Source organism: Schistocerca serialis, chromosome 5 (genome assembly GCF_023864345.2).
Source record: "Schistocerca serialis cubense isolate TAMUIC-IGC-003099 chromosome 5, iqSchSeri2.2, whole genome shotgun sequence".
Taxonomy (NCBI): domain Eukaryota; kingdom Metazoa; phylum Arthropoda; class Insecta; order Orthoptera; family Acrididae; genus Schistocerca; species Schistocerca serialis.
The window spans coordinates 403,212,831-403,230,311 of record NC_064642.1 but is presented as its reverse complement, the minus strand read 5'-3'; the positions used below and the strand labels follow the sequence as shown (position 1 = coordinate 403,230,311).

General features: G+C 41.4%; 1 protein-coding gene across 2 annotated transcripts in view; it reads right to left on the bottom strand.

The window, feature by feature from the left end:
• The window catches only part of LOC126480806 (endoplasmic reticulum metallopeptidase 1-like), a 300,067-nt gene that overhangs the window by 76,041 nt on the left and 206,545 nt on the right, over positions 1-17,481 (bottom strand). For both annotated transcript variants that reach the window (XM_050104129.1, XM_050104128.1), the window contains one exon: positions 344-890. In XM_050104129.1, the coding sequence (XP_049960086.1) occupies positions 344-890 (547 nt within the window). The remainder of the gene's footprint in view (positions 1-343; positions 891-17,481) is intronic.

The window sequence follows — 17,481 nt, the reverse complement described above, 5'->3', positions numbered from 1 at the left end:
TCTCTACATATTTTCTGTCTGTCTATATGGAGCTATAGCTCTGGATGTATACTTTTGACAAGTAAATCATATGTTTAAAACAGAAAAACTACGAACTACCAGGATTTGTTAAACGATCACTCAAAGTGAACATAGAACACACATCATAAATAATTAGAAGGAAATATGTGTCACTCACAATGACAGACCTCGTGTCACACTAAATATTGTGTTGTTTCAGAATAACAAAAAAGGTATACACAACACAAAGATGAAACACTTATTTTTCCTTTTGCATTTTTTTTTTCCTTAGCACGCAGGACATATTACAAGAAATGAAAATTCTATCTGAAAGGTGTGTTACCTGGGCTGTCCTGCACAGTGTCAAAGTGACAATTCATCAACAAGCTGTGACGACTTCCACTGTTAGGTCCAACTTTAACAATAATATTTTGTACATTTCTGTAAACATTAGTCATCCCATCCAGAAATGAAAGGGGGAATGCTCCACTTGTCTTCTGAAGGTCAAGCCAGATTTTATGAGAGGACTTTGCATCTTTAATGATTTTGTTGATTCTTGTTGCTAAACACCGAACAGCAAGCACTTCATTTTCATAGCTCCCTGTTGGTCTTGGTCCAATGCTTGTGAGATTGACTAAATCTTTCATGGCTCTTTCAGATATGAATCTTCCAGGATGTGTGGCAGCATCTTCTTCCATAAGTGGTGTCGGTAACTGTTTTTCTAGATAAGTGATGAGCAAACACAGGACTAGAAGAAGAGCTAATACTATGACTAGATGTGAAGTTGGTGTTGGTAGCAGGTACTTATTGTTCCGAGTTCGAGTCCCATGGTGCTGTGGTAGGAAATCACGATTGTGATTCCTTACGCGCTGTCTGACCATCTGATCATTCTGGAAAAAAATAAATAAAATAAAAATAAAAACTTAGTTAATTTGGGCAAATGTATCATTTACAAGCAAACAAAATTGACAAAAATTTTTTAAAGCAAAGCTTTTGCATCAATGAGATCTTCACTGAAGCTGTGAAGACCAATATTAAAGATAATTCTACAGAAATACAAGGTGTTACGGCCAATATATTATTCAATTTCAGTTAAAATGATGGAATTTATCACTTTAATTGAACATATCTCTGTACAAAATTAATAGAACGTAGTTGTTATTACAGAACTTCATGGCCAAAGTGTAAGATTTTCCCAATTTTTGTTTCTTCCCATCTATTTCCCCACAAAGTAAATATAAATAGTTGAGTGTTAACGTGAGAGTATGTAAGGACTGTGCGTGCTCAAAATCTGTACCCTAAAGGTTTATTTCTCTGAATAATATTTCTTCTATACACAAAACCTCACAGAAAGAAATTCTCAAGCACAAAAAAATAGGTTGCAAATATACAATAATTCACTCTGAGTATCACATCAGTTAATAAAGATAATTAGGGGACACCAGCACATTGAAACTTTCAAACATCCCAGACAGTTCACACTACAAAGTGGTAAAGGAAAACTTAAGCTTAAAACTATGTACTGCTACGTGGTAAACACTACACAAAGCTAAAGGTTCAGAGAGTAACTTCTAAAGAGCAGATCAGAAAGATATAAAAAAACTGCAGCCCATATTGAGCACTGCTGTGGGTCAGTAAGGATGTGGTAAGAAATTGCTAACAGTGACCAAAAACCAACCACCCTCTTGCCCCCTCTCATTTTCAACAAGTAATGAGAAAGACCTATATCAGCATGGTTGGACAAGTAACTGAACAAAATTGGTAGTTAAGAGGAGCATACTACCTTAATACTGTACAAGCTTCCACCTGGAATTCTCAATAATTACAACAGATTTTCACTATAATGTTTCACTAAACAGTGTGGTGAATATTGTTGTTAAACTTCCTGGCAACAGAACTACATGTTGAATTGTGACTCAAACATGGGTCTATCGCTTCCATGGGAAGCCATTCTGTGTACAGTTATGAGTCATGCCTGTATAGCTCAGAAGGTAAGAGCATTGCCCACTAACAGACTAGATCAATCACTTGGTGGCTTACTATCAGAAGAGTTTTAATAATAAATCAGGAACTCTCATTCCAATACATTTGCAGCATAAAAAAAGAATAGCAGACAAAAATGAAATACTGAATGTTACTTTCACAATTGTAACATTGATTTACAGGGAGGACAGTACAGAATCAAGTGCGATTTCTCAGATGTTTTGTCGAGATGTTTAAACTGCACGACGTATCTCTCAGACATGGTACCTCTTAACATCCAGTGCACTGAACTAATCTGTAAATGTGATTATAAATTTTCCACAGAGCATATCCTTCCTGCTTTATGTTATAATATTTTAACACTCATTTATCTTTACTTGTGAAACACCATTCCATCTTCAGGCAGAATGGGAATTCTACATGGCCAGTTCTAAATTCCAATAAACTACATTATATGCTCCTGCAGCAATCTTTAACATTTGTTGTCATTCCTGTGAACAATTCATTTCACTCAACAGAAAGTATTAACACTATCTGCCCCAGTCCACTGTCAAAATGGCCAAAAAGTGAAGGCAGATCATCATAGGATACCAACATTCAGAGTTAATGTCAGTTTATATTACATAAGGACCATCAAATTTATTAACTTGTTACATCTAATGACTGCTTGAAAGATGGCAGGGAGGGCGTGGAATGGAACGCAGGAGGAGGTGAGGTGGCAAATGACCTTATGACATTAACATCAAAACAAGTTTCCTATAAGTGATTGCACACTACACATGTTGGGAATTTTAGAACATTGTAAATGAGTAGTGTATTTAACTGAATTTCATTGTTAATGCTATTTGTCTTCATTACAAACTATTTTTTTGCACACAGCGATGTGTAAGACTAATATGTAAATGTATGACAACCATTGATATGCTCAAGGATCTAGGGAATAACAAGTGTAACATCCATCATTAATGCATTAGGCATCAGTAGTAGTTATATTCTGAGATTTGGATATTCATATCTATGATAACCATGCAGAGCACTCTTCACTCTCACGTACCACAGAATTTTGTTTTGTTTGTATCAAACAACAGAGGCAAATTATCATCAAATAGCCATTCCGTATTTCAATACAGACTATGTTGTTATCATTTTAAAAATGTTAGTCACACTGTGCTGAATATTTAAATGTCGAGAGCACTGTTCTGGTAAGCAGACTATGCCCATCAGCTTCATTTTAATTTTACTATTGTCCATGATGTGGCAATCTGGTTCCATGTTAAAATGCAGATCTCTTACAGCTGACTGAGCTCTTAGGACAAAGGAAGCAAAAACCACATGGATCTTCAATTGTGGTAATAAGGCAAAGTCACATAGATCAAGCACAGGACAACAAGGAGGATTCCAAGAAGCTAGTTGCAGTTAACAACTGGTAAAAGCTTCTTACCAATAAAGTGGTGCGCTGTGCAAAACACCAACAACTGACTCCTATTCTTAATGTACAGTTTCAAGTGTCCATGTGATTTAAGTCAAGGATTATTTTGATTACTATTTATCAATTACAGCTGTGTGACATGTGGCTCCATTGTTGTGGGGGAAAAGTCTTAATTATCATCTTCAAATAATTTAGCCAACAGAGGCAAATTATCATCAAATAGCCATTCCGTATTTCAATACAGACTATGTTGTTATTTTAAAAATGTTAGTCACCGATGGCTTGTTAAACAGTAAGCATGTCTGCAAATTATATTAGGAGAGGGGGTGCAACAAACTGTACCTCCCACCACAACCAGAATCTCAATCCTCACCTTCTTTCTTCTGGTGTTAACCGACAAATCTTATGAAGTCCCCCACCACCTTTTTCTGTATACGAAGGCTAATTTCAGGATTAGGTGTAGGGATTTTGATACAGTTTTCACTTACAGATAGACTAATTCATGAGGATGTTTTTTGTATTTAAGCCTAATTTATTTCCACTATGCCACACAAATTGTTCGGTTGTAGGTACTTAGTCTGAATCTTACATGGGTCGATAGTCTCTTATGAACTAAATGGTTAACTGTTATTGGAAAACAGAGTGTAAGATGGTCCCTACCATGTACGGACTGTTTTAATGAAGCATGGAAGCAGGTCCTGGTGCGTGCCCCAGAGTACTCTCACTTTCATGCTAATGCTTAAGGGTCCACTTAGCACTTGTAAAAACAAGACATCCGTCATGACTCACAACACTTTTACACTTAAAACCAGGGCCAGGAGCAAACCATGCCACTGCCAAGGGTGAGAGGCTTTTGGCAGTGGCAAAGTATTAAGATTTTATACGGTTCCAAAAGGACAAATCAAAACAAGACAATGATGGGTTGTAAAGATGAAGATGTGTGAGAGTAAGTTGGAAATACAAGTCATTTATAAAATCTCATGTTTTACTGGGGACTATCTACGGTATTGTGAAACAGATTGATGAAGTAAGCACTGGGGTTGGTCACGTTTGTCAAATCTTAAAATAGCAATGATCGCAACTGGGAGTCTTGCACCTGTTTCTGCCGTTCACCTACATAACACATGAAATGTACCTGTGTCAGCTTGACAGCCTCTACAAAAGCGAGAAACTACCTAATAAACCAAGATAAATTTCAAAATATGATGGCCTGATAGTTCCTTAAATACCTATAGTGTTATTGCTGAGAAAAACACTTTGTAATAAATAGAGGAAAAATGAAACTATGCACTAACCGTGATGTCTGTCTTTTAAATTCAACATTTTAAATTTAGACTTTGTGATTAAGGGGTATTTTCTCCCACCCACTACTACCTCTCCTTTGGATCTGCCAGCAGTTACCTCCTCTTATCACAGTCCTTTAATTTTTGACCTGTGTAACTTCATTTTCCCTCACTGCCTTTTTTATCTCGGCGTTAAAGCCATAATCAATGAATATTTAAGGTAATGTGGAAAAAACCTGTCAAATCTTTTTTTGGAGCTGAAGCAACTAAAATGCACTGCATGAACTGTTTATCCAATTTTATCGTATTTCATTCGGTTTACGTTTCAACAACTTTATTTAGCGTTTAAGTATTGCTTTTCACACAATGAAGGAAAGTGCTTAAGTAGCTGCTTGTTTTGATAAATAAATAATGGTCTTGGCCTGTCGAAAAGCACACCTTCTCGATACCGGGCGCTTGAAAATTCTGCACGAGGCGGAAAAATCCTTGGAGCCAGTCCTACTGAAAGTTGGTTAGTAAAAATACTTAACTGCCTGGCTAGGTATCCATCCAGAGCATGCCGATTTTCCCTCCCCAAATGATGCCCGTAAATTCCCATGTGGAGAAGTTTGGTTGCCAAGTTGCCAGTCTTTTCCCCCGACCCGCACTTTATGGATGAGGCCTGACAGTTCATTAAGTTCTTTTACACTTGTTCACAGTCCCCATTTTTCGACTTCGTGGACCTACAGAATTATGAAAGGCGTTCTTACATGACCAAAAAGCTGCTACCAGTATTACATAACAGACGTACTTTATTGTGACCCTAGCTTCAACGTAACCAGCATCACCTGGAAGACCTGAACATCCAACTTGATCTGTAAAAACACGATATCACAACACGGTATTCGTTACATCATCAGGTACATAAACACGTGTTAAAATGAGTGTGACTATGTAGAATGATTATATGTACAGTATTGTGAAGAGAGGACAAAGGTGACAACCATACATGTACAGGGTGAAGCAAAATTCACACATTCTGGCTTCGCAGTGCAACTCCTCACACGCCACATAAACAGGCAGACAAACCCATATCATCATCATCATCATCATCATCATCATCATCATCATCATCATCATCATCATCATCATCATCATCATCATCATCATCATCATCATCATCATCATCATCATCATCATCATCATCCAGAGGGTGGCCAGAAGCCCTACCAGGATGGAATTAGTGTATCCCAGCTGTCTGCGTCTAGTGTAAGTCGTGAAATAGTGCGAATATTTTAAAATGTCTGCGAGTCGTGTAACAGAGGCGGGCCGTGGGGCCAGCCAGGTATTCACCTACGGCGATGTGGAAAACCGCCTAAAAACCACATCCAGGCTGGCCGGCACACCGGCCTTCGTCATTAATCCAATGGGCGGATTCGATCCCGGGCCTGGGGGCCTATGCTGTATCTTTCCGCCATTTTGCGATCGGTTCGGTATGTGAGTGCACCGAACTGTCTTGTTTTCGAAACAGAGCCCCAACATTATTCAGTACGCATTTCGAAAGCGATGCCGAAAGGTCCTAGCGAACCGAAACGTTGTCAGTTCTCCTCGCGCCAGCCGATGAGAAGCAATTTGCCTCAGATCCGCGCTTGAGCACTGCAGCGCCACGAATTCTAAGAGGCTAGCAGCCGACCCAGGCATGCCACTCTTCACAGTACCGAAAAGTGTGGTTAGAGTACGTAATGCTGTTCAAATTTCGCTGACCATGGGCTTCCATTAATGCATGATAACGATAGAATATTGACTGTGTTCTGAAAACTGTCGTAAATGTCACATTATGTCATTTTATTGACATTCACATCGACGTCTTGTTTTGGATTTTACGTTTCGGAATATGAGTTAGGAATGGAGTGTAGTACCACACTGTACAAATACCTCTGTAGAAACACCCGAAAACTTCGTCATTTTTGTGCTTTCCGTCGTTCCTTACTTCAATTTGCTGCATAGACGGAACGTACCTCCATGAATTTTGAAGGCAGTTTGTTTACTGCCATACGCGTTCCGCTTTCTTTATTCGTGATGATGCTTCACAAATAAAAAGAAGCGAAACGCGTATGGGAATAAGTTGCCTTCAGTTAGTTGCATCTCCACGAACCAGGAAAATTGTTTAAGGGAGTGTCAAAGAAGAAGATGCATAGAATGTGGTTGTAGCTCGCTCCTAGAGATCCAAATTATGTAGTAGCCTACTTCCCTATAGGCTATGATACATCAACAACTTGGTTCACAAAACGAAATTTAAGAAATCGCCTTTTCGAAAGCGTGTGGCGAGTGCAGCAATAGAAGTTCGTTGTAGTTCATAACATGCATCTGATGAATCAAAATGATTCATATATGACGGTATAGTCTGAAAATATTGTGGTGGGAACCTTCCATCTCTGTTTACTGTTGTTAACGATTCGATCGTAGATAAATACTTGTGACAAGCTAAAGTATAAAGATAATTACTGCTAGTCTCATTCGTAGTAATTTACGTTGTGCTCTTAGATATCTGTCTGACCACACTCACAGAAAGCGCCAAAGAGTTAATTATTTTTGGCGAGAAGTATAAATGTGACTGTCAGTTTGTTTCACGCATAGTAATTTTATCTTTCATTTCTTCAACATATGGAAGTCACGAAATCGGAGATACTCGTTACTGAGATAGCATGTTCTTGTGTGTAAATTACAACGAATATTTCAGAAAAATGTTTTACTTTGACGATTAACGAAGTCTCGGAATGCGTTGCAAACACGAAGAGGAAAAATTTATTTATGCGTCCAGCAGTATACGAACCTACATCCATTGTCACAGTAGTTCGCAACCTTACCAATTCCGCTACCATAGCTTGTATGCTACCGTTGCTTACTTTATGTAATTCCCGTCGAGAGAGACGCACGCTGACTCCATTGCCGAATGATGCGTGCGTAAGATGTAAATGCATGAAATTTGGAAGGTTTCCTGTATCAGGCTTCACAAAATTCCTTTGCATTGCTACTTGAAAGTTTTAAACGCGTGTCAATAATTAATAAGTAAACCATTTGCGGAAAAGAGTACGGGAAGTCACTAGTAATTTCAGCTAACACTCATGTAATATACGTAAGCAGAGCCAATGTCTTGATATTCAATGATCTTTGAACTCTTAATTGCATAAAGTAACAGGTATTTTGAGAGAATATTGATTGGAAACTTTTTTTATGTTGTAATCGTTCACAGTAACAACCTAACCATACTTCTAACAAAGGAAAATAGTCTATTATGAATTCACATTCCAACCGGACGTGGCCTGTGGTGATTCTTTAATAACACAATCACTAAATCCAAAGCTTAAACCGCTCAATATGTTTAAAATAAGAAATTAAAGGTGTAATTAAACGACAGGACCATACTGAAATCCAAAACCTCTCGGTACAGTTATCGAAAAATCGGCAGGAGGAGCGTTCGGTAACAGGTCTCAGAAGCTTACTGAGTAGGAAATTCGGATAAAGAACCGAAGATGACATCATTACCAAGACTAACCTACTGCACCGATCGGTATGAACGATATAGAATACGACCCCAGCACACCTAGCCGAGTCCAGGAAGCAGCGCATTAGTGCCCTCGGCTAACCTGGCGGGTTCCATTATTGGTTACACTATTAGCTCTAAATCCCGTTAACAGTAACAACCGTAAAATATCTGGTGATAACCTTCAGTAGAATGACCATATGCAATAAGTTTCAGGGAAAGCAGGTGCCAGGCCGAGATTCGTCGATACATTTTTTAAGGAAATTCATATCACCCGCACATAATGTTCCTTACAAAGCATTCACCCAACCGATTCTTGGGTGTCTTATCAGTCTGGGCCTCTTATCGGTCTATATTAATAGAAGATCCAACGAAGAGCGGAACGTTTCGTCACTGTCTTGTCTAGTAAGCGAGAAATTATCTTCCGACTCCAACGGCATTCCCCACACGTCATTAGGTGGCTTGGTAGAACGGATGATTTATTAGTCTATAGATTTAATAAATTTTCTTTCAACTGCCCCTTCCACCCGCCTGCAGTATTTTTCCCCAGTTACAAAATGTGTATTCAGTAACAGCCAGTTACGTGATAATGTGCTACAGCACACTGTGAATATCGCACTACTATTATGCCATTCCTATACGAGTGCAAGCCGGAAATTGCACTAAAATTACGCAATTTGTCTTCGAATTCTGGTATGCAAGTGAAGCAAACGAAAACTTATTTTGTAGCGCTCTCTGCGCCATACCGAGCAATCAGTGTCAAGTGCTGGAATGATTGTCAGCCACATCACGATCAACTCAACTCAGAAGAGACTGTTTCCGACTGCGCATGCTCTGATGTGACGTCAACCCTTCCGGTGCTATGAGTGCTACGTTGCTCAGAGCGCCACGTCTTTATTTTTCTTAGACTGTGTGTGTAACGTATTGTTGAACAGTAGTTGATGTGGGATTTTTGAGAAACAGTTGGCATGACGGTGCCGCGGCAGAGTTGTCTATCGCATGGGCAGCCTATTCCTTGGCTCACGTTCAATGATCACTGATACCAATCTTTTTCTTCCATCTTATTTTAATCTCCACAATGTTAAATATTAATTATAAAATTTAAATGCATCAAACAGTTCAATTTACTCAGAAAGAGCCGGCCGGAGTGGCCGTGCGGTTCTAGGCGCTGCGGTCTGGAACCGAGCGACCGCTACGGTCGCAGGTTCGAATCCTGCCTCGGGCATGGATGTGTGTGATGTCCTCAGGTTAGTTAGGTTTAATTACTTCTAAGTTCTAGGCGACTGATGACCTCAGAACTTAAGTCGCGTAGTGCTCAGAGCCATTTGAACCATTTTGAACTTAGAAAGACACGCCACAACATTGTAGCATAGCGGTAAAAGTTTGCACGAGCCGCGACGGTGTACAACATCGTCATGGCACCATGGTATTAAAGAGTGTTTTAAGGTTTATTGTATTTGTTTTATCTAACCATTACGCGCCACCGCTTTCAGAATTGCGCAAAACGTACAGTGTTTTCCACTTCGGCGCTGCGCCGTGATCTGGCCATGGACGCCGTATCTCTGCTGTCGCAGGCAATAGAATGAGGAGTCAACTAGGTGCACCTCTCTATTGACACAGGCCGGTCGTCCGTGCTTAGGGCACAAGAATACTTCACGCCGCCTGTCGCCAGCGCTAACACTTCGTACCACGTAGTTCCTGCCTAGCAAGCATTTCAAAATCCAAATATGTACTGAAGTGAACAGGCCAGATTAATTACTCCCCAAAGCTAGTTATAAACAAAGGAGTACCACTGGAAAACAAAGTTACTGAAAGAATTCAAGTATGTTCTTGCTGCAGAAGTGCTGAAACCAACCACCACATGAATACCAGCCAAGTTACAATTCGTTTGCGTCATCTGTACTTAACAAAAATTAAAGTGCTACGGAGCAGTTCAGCTGTTGGGAAGCCGGATGCAGTACGAAACTCAGGAACGGCGCCGAAGCGTAACCTAAATGTATGTACCTCTGTCTAGCGGAAAACAAGAAGAAAGAATACCATGCCAAAATCTTTTCGCCCTACCTCTTTCCCTGTTCCATTCACGATTGTATTTTAATTATTGTTGTTGCCCCAACGAGTACAACTTTGATATCTTGCAGCATATCAAATCGGTACTTGTGCACCATTTCTGTGATTCGCTGGCGATGCGTAGCTTACAAGAGGCCAACGATCGATCACAGACAGTTCGTCTGCCGCATTACCAATTCCAACAGTCAGAGTTAAAAAGCACATGGTGCTGGCTATAGCCTGTCTTAAACCTACAATTTCATCGTCGACGGCGTGTTGCTGCTCGTAGTCCTCACCCCTACCCAGACACAGTTAGAACAGCTTGCTAAGAACATTGGCAATTCCTTGTTGACTTATGCTATTCTGTAAATTACACTGAGCTGATAAAAGTAATGGGATAGCTATAGGCACATATCCAGATGGTGGTAGTACCGCGTACACAAGGTGTATAGCGGTCGTGCATTGGCGGAGCTATCATTTGTACACCGGCGAGTCATGTGGAAAGGTTACCTACGTGATTATGGCAGCACGACGGGAATTAAAGGACTTTGAACGCGAAGTGGTAATTGGAGCTACATGCAAGAGACACGCTGTTTCAGAAATCGTTAGGGAATTCAATATTCCCCAGATGCAGTGTGTCAAGAATAGGCAGATAATACCAAATTTCTGACATTACCTCTCACCAGGAACAACGCATTGGCCGACGAACATCACTTAACGACCGAGAGCAGCGGCGTTTGCGTATAGTTGTCAGTGTTAACAGACAAGCGACATACACTATGTGATCGAAAGTATCCGGGCACCCTCAAGGACATACTTTTTCATATTAGCTGCATTGTGCTGCCACCTACTTCCAGGTACTCCATATCAACGACATCGGTAGTCATTAGATATCGTGAGAGAGCAGAATGGGGCGCTCCGCGGAACACACGGACTTCGAACGTGATCAAGTGATTGGGTGTCACTTGTGTCATACGTCTGTACAAGACATTTCCACACTCCTAAACATCCCTATGTCCAATGTTTCCGATGTGATAGTGAAGTGGAAACGTGAAGGGACACGTACAGCATAAAAGCGTACAGGCCGACCTCGTCTGTTGACTCACAGAGACCGCTGACAGTTTAAAGAGGGTGGTAATGTGCAATAGGCAGACCTCTATCTAGACCATCACACAGGAATTCCAAACTGCAACAGGATCCACTGCAAGTACTATGACAATTAGGCGGGAGGTGAGAAAACTTGAATTTCATGGTCGAGTGGCTTGCTCATAAGCCACACATCACGCCGGTAAATGCCAAACGACGCCTCGGTTGGTGTAAGGCGCGTAAACATTGGACGACTGAACAGTGGAGAAACGTTGTGTGGAGTGACGATTCACGGTACACAATGTGGCGATCCGATGGCAGGGTGCGGGTATGGCGAATGCCCGGTGAAAGTCATCTGCCAGCGTGTGTATGCCAACATTAAAATTCGGAGGCGGTGGCGTTATGGTGTGGCCGTGTTTTTCGTGAAGGAGATTGTACCCCTTGTTTTTCGCGGCACTATCACAGCACAGGCCGAAAAAAAATGTTCAAATGTGTGTGAAATCTTATGGGACTTAACTGCTAAGGTCATCAGTCCCTAAGCTTACACACTACTTAACCTAAATTATCCTAAGGACAAACACACACCCCCATGCCCGAGAGAGGACTCTAACGTCCACCGGGACCAGCCGCACAGTCCATGACTGCAGCCAGCACAGGCCTACATTGATGTTTTAAGTACCATCTTGCTTCCCACTGTTTAAGAGCAATTCGGGGATGGCGATTGCATCTTTCAACACGATCGAGCACCTGTTCATAACACACGGCCAGTGGCGGAGTGGTTACACGAAAATAACATCTCTGTAATGGACTGGCCTGCACGAAGTTCTGACCTTAATCCTGTAGAACACCTTTAGAACGTTTTCGAACGCAGGCTACGTGCCAGGCCTCACCGACTGACATCGATACCTGTACTCAGTGCAGCACTCTTTGAAGAATGGGCTGCCATTCCCCAAGAAACTTTCCAGTATCTGATGAAAGTGTGCCTACGAGAGTGGAAGCTGTTATCAAGGTTAAGGGTGGGCCAACACCATACTGAATTCCAGCATTGCCAAGGGAGGGCGCCACCAACTTGAAAGTCATTTTAAGCCAGGTGACCGGATACTTTTGATCACATAGTGTAGCATGAAATAACCGCATGAATCAGTGTGGGACGTATGACGAACGTATTCGTTTGAACAGTGCGGCGAAATCTGGCTTTAATGGGCCAAGGCAGCAGACGACAGGCGCGAGTGCCTTTGCTAACAGCACGACATCCGCAGCGCCTTTCCTGTGCTCATGATCATATCGATCGGAATGTAGACGACTGTAAAACCATGGTCTAGTCAGATGAGTACGAATTTCAGCTGGTGAGAGGTGATGGCATGGTTCGAGTGTGGCGTAAACCCCACGAAGCCATGGACCCAAGTTGTCAACAATGCACAAGGCAAGCTGGTGGAAGCTCCAAAATGGTGTGGGCTGTGTTTACGTGGAACAGACTTAGTCATCTGGTTCAACTGAATCGATCAGTGTTTAGTAATGGTTATGTTCGGTTACTCAAACCATCGACTCCCGTTTCGAAACAACGATGTCACGTCACTGAGCCACAACTGTTCGCGATTGGTTTGAAGAACATTCTGGACAGTTCGAGCGAATGATTTGGCCACCCAGATCGCCGGACATGAATCCTATCTAACGTTTATGTGACATAATGTAGAGGTCAGTTCGTGTGCAAGATCCTACACCGTCAACACTTCCGCAATTATGGGCGGTTATAGAGGCAGAATGGCTCAATATTCCTGCTGGGGACTTCCAACGACTTGTTGAGTCCATGCCATGTGGAGTTACTGCATTATATCGGACAAAAGGATGTCCGACACGATATTAGGAGGTACCCCATCTTCTTCACCTCAGTGTAAAGCGTGCTCTAAGTTTGTAAATTAATTCTTTACAATTACGTGCTTATGTTTTACTTATGTCGTACCGATAGCGCTCTACTGTCCTTAAGTTTCACTACATTCGACGAAAGACTTAAAAAAAAAAAAAAAAAAAAAAAAAAAAAAAAAAAAAAAAAAATCACTGCTAGGGTGAGGGTTCCATAATTTATGGAAAACAGTTTACGACCTCCGTCCTGTTACAGATTATGATTCTCTTCCCGTCTATCTCGACTGGGCCACAAGTGGATTTGAGAATTTCCATCGGTATATCACGTTACATGAATGGTCTTCAGAAGTCTGTAAACCCAGCTGGGAAAATTTGAAGATAGCTAATTTATGGCAGTAGTTGCTACGAAGAAATTCAGGATGGGAAAAGAACACTGGCTTCCTGAAGACCAGAGGCCCAAATGAAGCCTAATTTCACCGCAAGATTGAGGTCTCGAGACATGAAGCACTAGCTCTTCTGGACAAATATAAAGCAGGGAATCTGAAGTGCTCTTGTTGAAGGAGCCACTCCATCAATCGTATTATTGAGCTAGAGAAATCACGAAAATCTTAATTTGTTAGGTCTCAGCGGTGGTTTCTGAAGCCCATTACTTCCGATTATGAAACCTTTTAGTTACGGCAACGGATTTCCAACCTCCTCCAGCTCGATAAAGCGGAAATGTATGCAGAATATGTTAGCTTTGCGTCTTTAACCATTTGTATGACAGGTGCGACGCTAACGTGTGTAGCCCTCGTTGTTGTGTGTTCCTCATTCGAATAGCCAAATAATGTGGTCTACAAAACAACTGCCAATTCAATAGTCGCGCTATCAATTTAAATGAAGTACATCACGATACTACTATGGCCTAATCGCCAGACATTCACTCAACTTGGCTGATTTCACCTCTTAAGTTTCGGAGATGATCATGGTGATACACTGTAGTTTATGGGCGTCAGCGTATCCTTTACTTCCAGATTTTAGGTCTATTGTCTAATTTGCGACGTATGTCATTTTACGTTGTCAGCTGAGTTGTAGTTCAAGGCAGAGAAGATACCACTATATGAATCACGAGGAAAGCAACGAACTGCTGTTACGCAATTGGTCGTGATGCAGTCATTCTTGAACAATGGCGAGAAGACTAGGTAAACACGTGGAATAAAGATTAGCAGAACCTACCTTGGTGGGAAGTAAGAAAGTATCTTCTGTCCAGACAAACTCTAGCAACATCACTAACAAATGTATAAACGGTATATAATTAACCGCGCAGATGATGTGTTCTCCAGTCCAAAGACTCTCCACACTGGAGTATCGTGTACAAGTCTCATCATCTCTGCGTAACTGCAGCAACCTACATCCATTTGAACCTGCTTACACTCTGTCACTATCTCTCTGGAATACTTACAAGGGAACCTCCCCATCGCACCCCCCTCAGATTTAGTTATAAGTTGGCACAGTGGATAGGCCTTGAAAAACTGAACACAGATCTATCGAGAAAAAAGGAAGAAGTTGTGTGGAACCATGAAAAAAATAAGCAAAATATACAAACTGAGTAGTCCATGTGCAAGATAGGCAACAGCAAGGAAAGTGCGAGCTCAGGAACGCCGTGGTCCCGAGGTTAGCGTGAGCAGCTGTGGAACGAGAGGTCCTGGGTTCATGTCTTCCTTGAGTGAAGAGTTTAATTTTTTTATTTTCAGACAATTATTATCTGTCACCAGTGTCGTATAGAATATATCAGACGTGTTTTCCTGTGGCGGAATCGGTTGACCTATGACCTTGCGATCAAATGTTTTCGGTTCCCATTGCAGAGCACGTCCTTTCGTCTACTAATCGCACCGTTCTGCGGTGCGGTCGCAAAACACAGACACTAAACGTATTACAGTGAACAGAGACGTCAATGAACGAATGGATATATCATAACTTTGCGAAAATAAAACAAATTTTTCACTCGAGGGAAGAATCAAACCAAGGACCTCACATTTCACAGCTGCTCACGCTGACAACAGGACCACGGAGCTCCTGAGCTCAGGCTTTCCTTGACGTTGCCTATGTCCACAAGGACTACTCACTTTGTATACTTTATTTTTTTCATAGTTCCACACAACTTCTTCCTGTTTTCTCGATTGATCTGTGTTCAGTTTTTCAAGGCCTATCCACTGTGCCAACTTATAACTAAATCTGAGGGGGGTGCGATGGGGAGGTTCCCTTGTTAGCACACCACCACCACCACCACCACACATTCTTGTTTTGGTTAAGTTGTGCCAGGAGTGTCTTTTCTCAGCAGTCTGATTCAGTACTACCTCAGTTACTGACACCTAATTTCAGCGTTACCCTGTATCGCCGTATTTCAAGAACTTCTGTTCTTCTTACTTGAACTGTATATCACCAACTTTTCATTTCTATACAGAGTTTCACTCAAGATAAATACTTTCGCACAAGATTTCCTAATGAATAAATTTCTATTGGATGTTAGCCGGCCGAAGTGGCCGTGCGGTTAAAGGCGCTGCAGTCTGGAACCGCAGGACCGCTACGGTCGCAGGTTCGAATCCTGCCTCGGGCATGGATGTTTGTGATGTCCTTAGGTTAGTTAGGTTTAACTAGTTCTAAGTTCTAGGGGACTAATGACCTCAGCAGTTGAGTCCCATAGTGCTCAGAGCCATTTGAACCATTTTATTGGATGTTAAAATTTCTGTTCTTCGGAAATGCTTTCCTTGGTACTGTAAGTCTACATTTTGTATCCTCTTTACTTCAGCTATCAGTTATTTTGCTACCCACATAGCAAAATGCGTTGAGTACTTTTGGTGTATCATTTCATCCGATTTCCTCAGCACTGCCTGATTTAATCCGACTACATTACATTACCCTTATTTTACTTTTTTTAATGCTAGTCTTAGAATCTCTTTTCAAGAAACATTTAGTTCAACTGCTCTTTCACATCCCTTACAGTCTCTGACAGAATTACATTGTCATCAGCAAACCATTTTTTCATCTATTCTCTCTTTGCAAAATTCTCCTTTGTTCTGTTAAAATCTTGCTCCACGAACAGATTTAAGTGCAGGTACAGTACGTCATTGGCTGTTGCGAAGTGTCACAAAATTTTACGACGAAACTTTCACAGACCATTGAGGCTCCGAAATTTTATTTTGGGATAAGGAACAACTGATTGGAAATGAATATTTCAGGCAGTACGATCTTCTTGCTAACTAAGACTGCTTTACCCACGAGCCTACTAATAGCACACACTCTTCCCCATGCTCCCCTCTCTGCCTCTCTTGCTTCCTCCTGCTCCCATCTAGCGCCGGAACAGGAAACTACTCCAGTGGGTAAGGGCACCCTGTTAACTGCAGCACTCCTTTCCCGTAACAAATCAAACCTCAAGTCGTCGTCCGCCGACTTGTAAAAGGTAAAAAACAGCCAATTAAGGAACCGGTCTGACGAGCCGATTTCGTCAAGCGTGTGCAAGAGCTTCGTTCATGACACGTGGCTATGCACGTCAGCAACAAGCTTGCGGAACTGAAGGACATAGCTCATCAATTCCGTCCTGAATACACTAGCTGAAGAGCTCCTTGTCAGTCTGCACAAATGATTTCCTCCAATTCCAGTGAAGTACCGTCTCTTTTACTGCCCGCATAAATACGCCGATGACTTCACAATAAGCTGACGACTCATTAGAACCGCGAACGTCGGTGATTTTATCAGTAGCCTGCACGCAAGATCGATTCAAGTGAGGGTAACTTCGAAACTGAAATAATTTAGCGTTAGATGCACCTGTGTTCATTTGGTCTAAACATCAATCATCATTTAAGTATAGCATGTGCCAAAACAGACTTCCGGACTGAATTTCTTCATGAACAGTTCCAGAAAATTAACATTTTGATGAATAGCAACTGACAAAGTAGGATCTCGTTAAGGATTTTATTTTTGTCGTTTTCCTGGCGTGGCTGATTTACGGCATGTTGTTGTGCTTATAGTTGAATTAACGACTCAATTATTTTTGCGGAATATTTCAATTACTGATATAGTCGTCTTCATCAGATCGAAGTTTTGCTTTGCTCTCTGTGTGTTTGGAAATAAAAGAGTGAAATGAGGAAAGGAAAATGCATACAGCAGTTATAAGAGAAACATATGTAACAAAGGAACGAGAGCACAATACAGTGAGGTGACAAAAGTCGTGGGATAGCGATATACACATGTACAGATGGCAGCTGTATCGGGTACAAAAGGTGTAAAAGGGC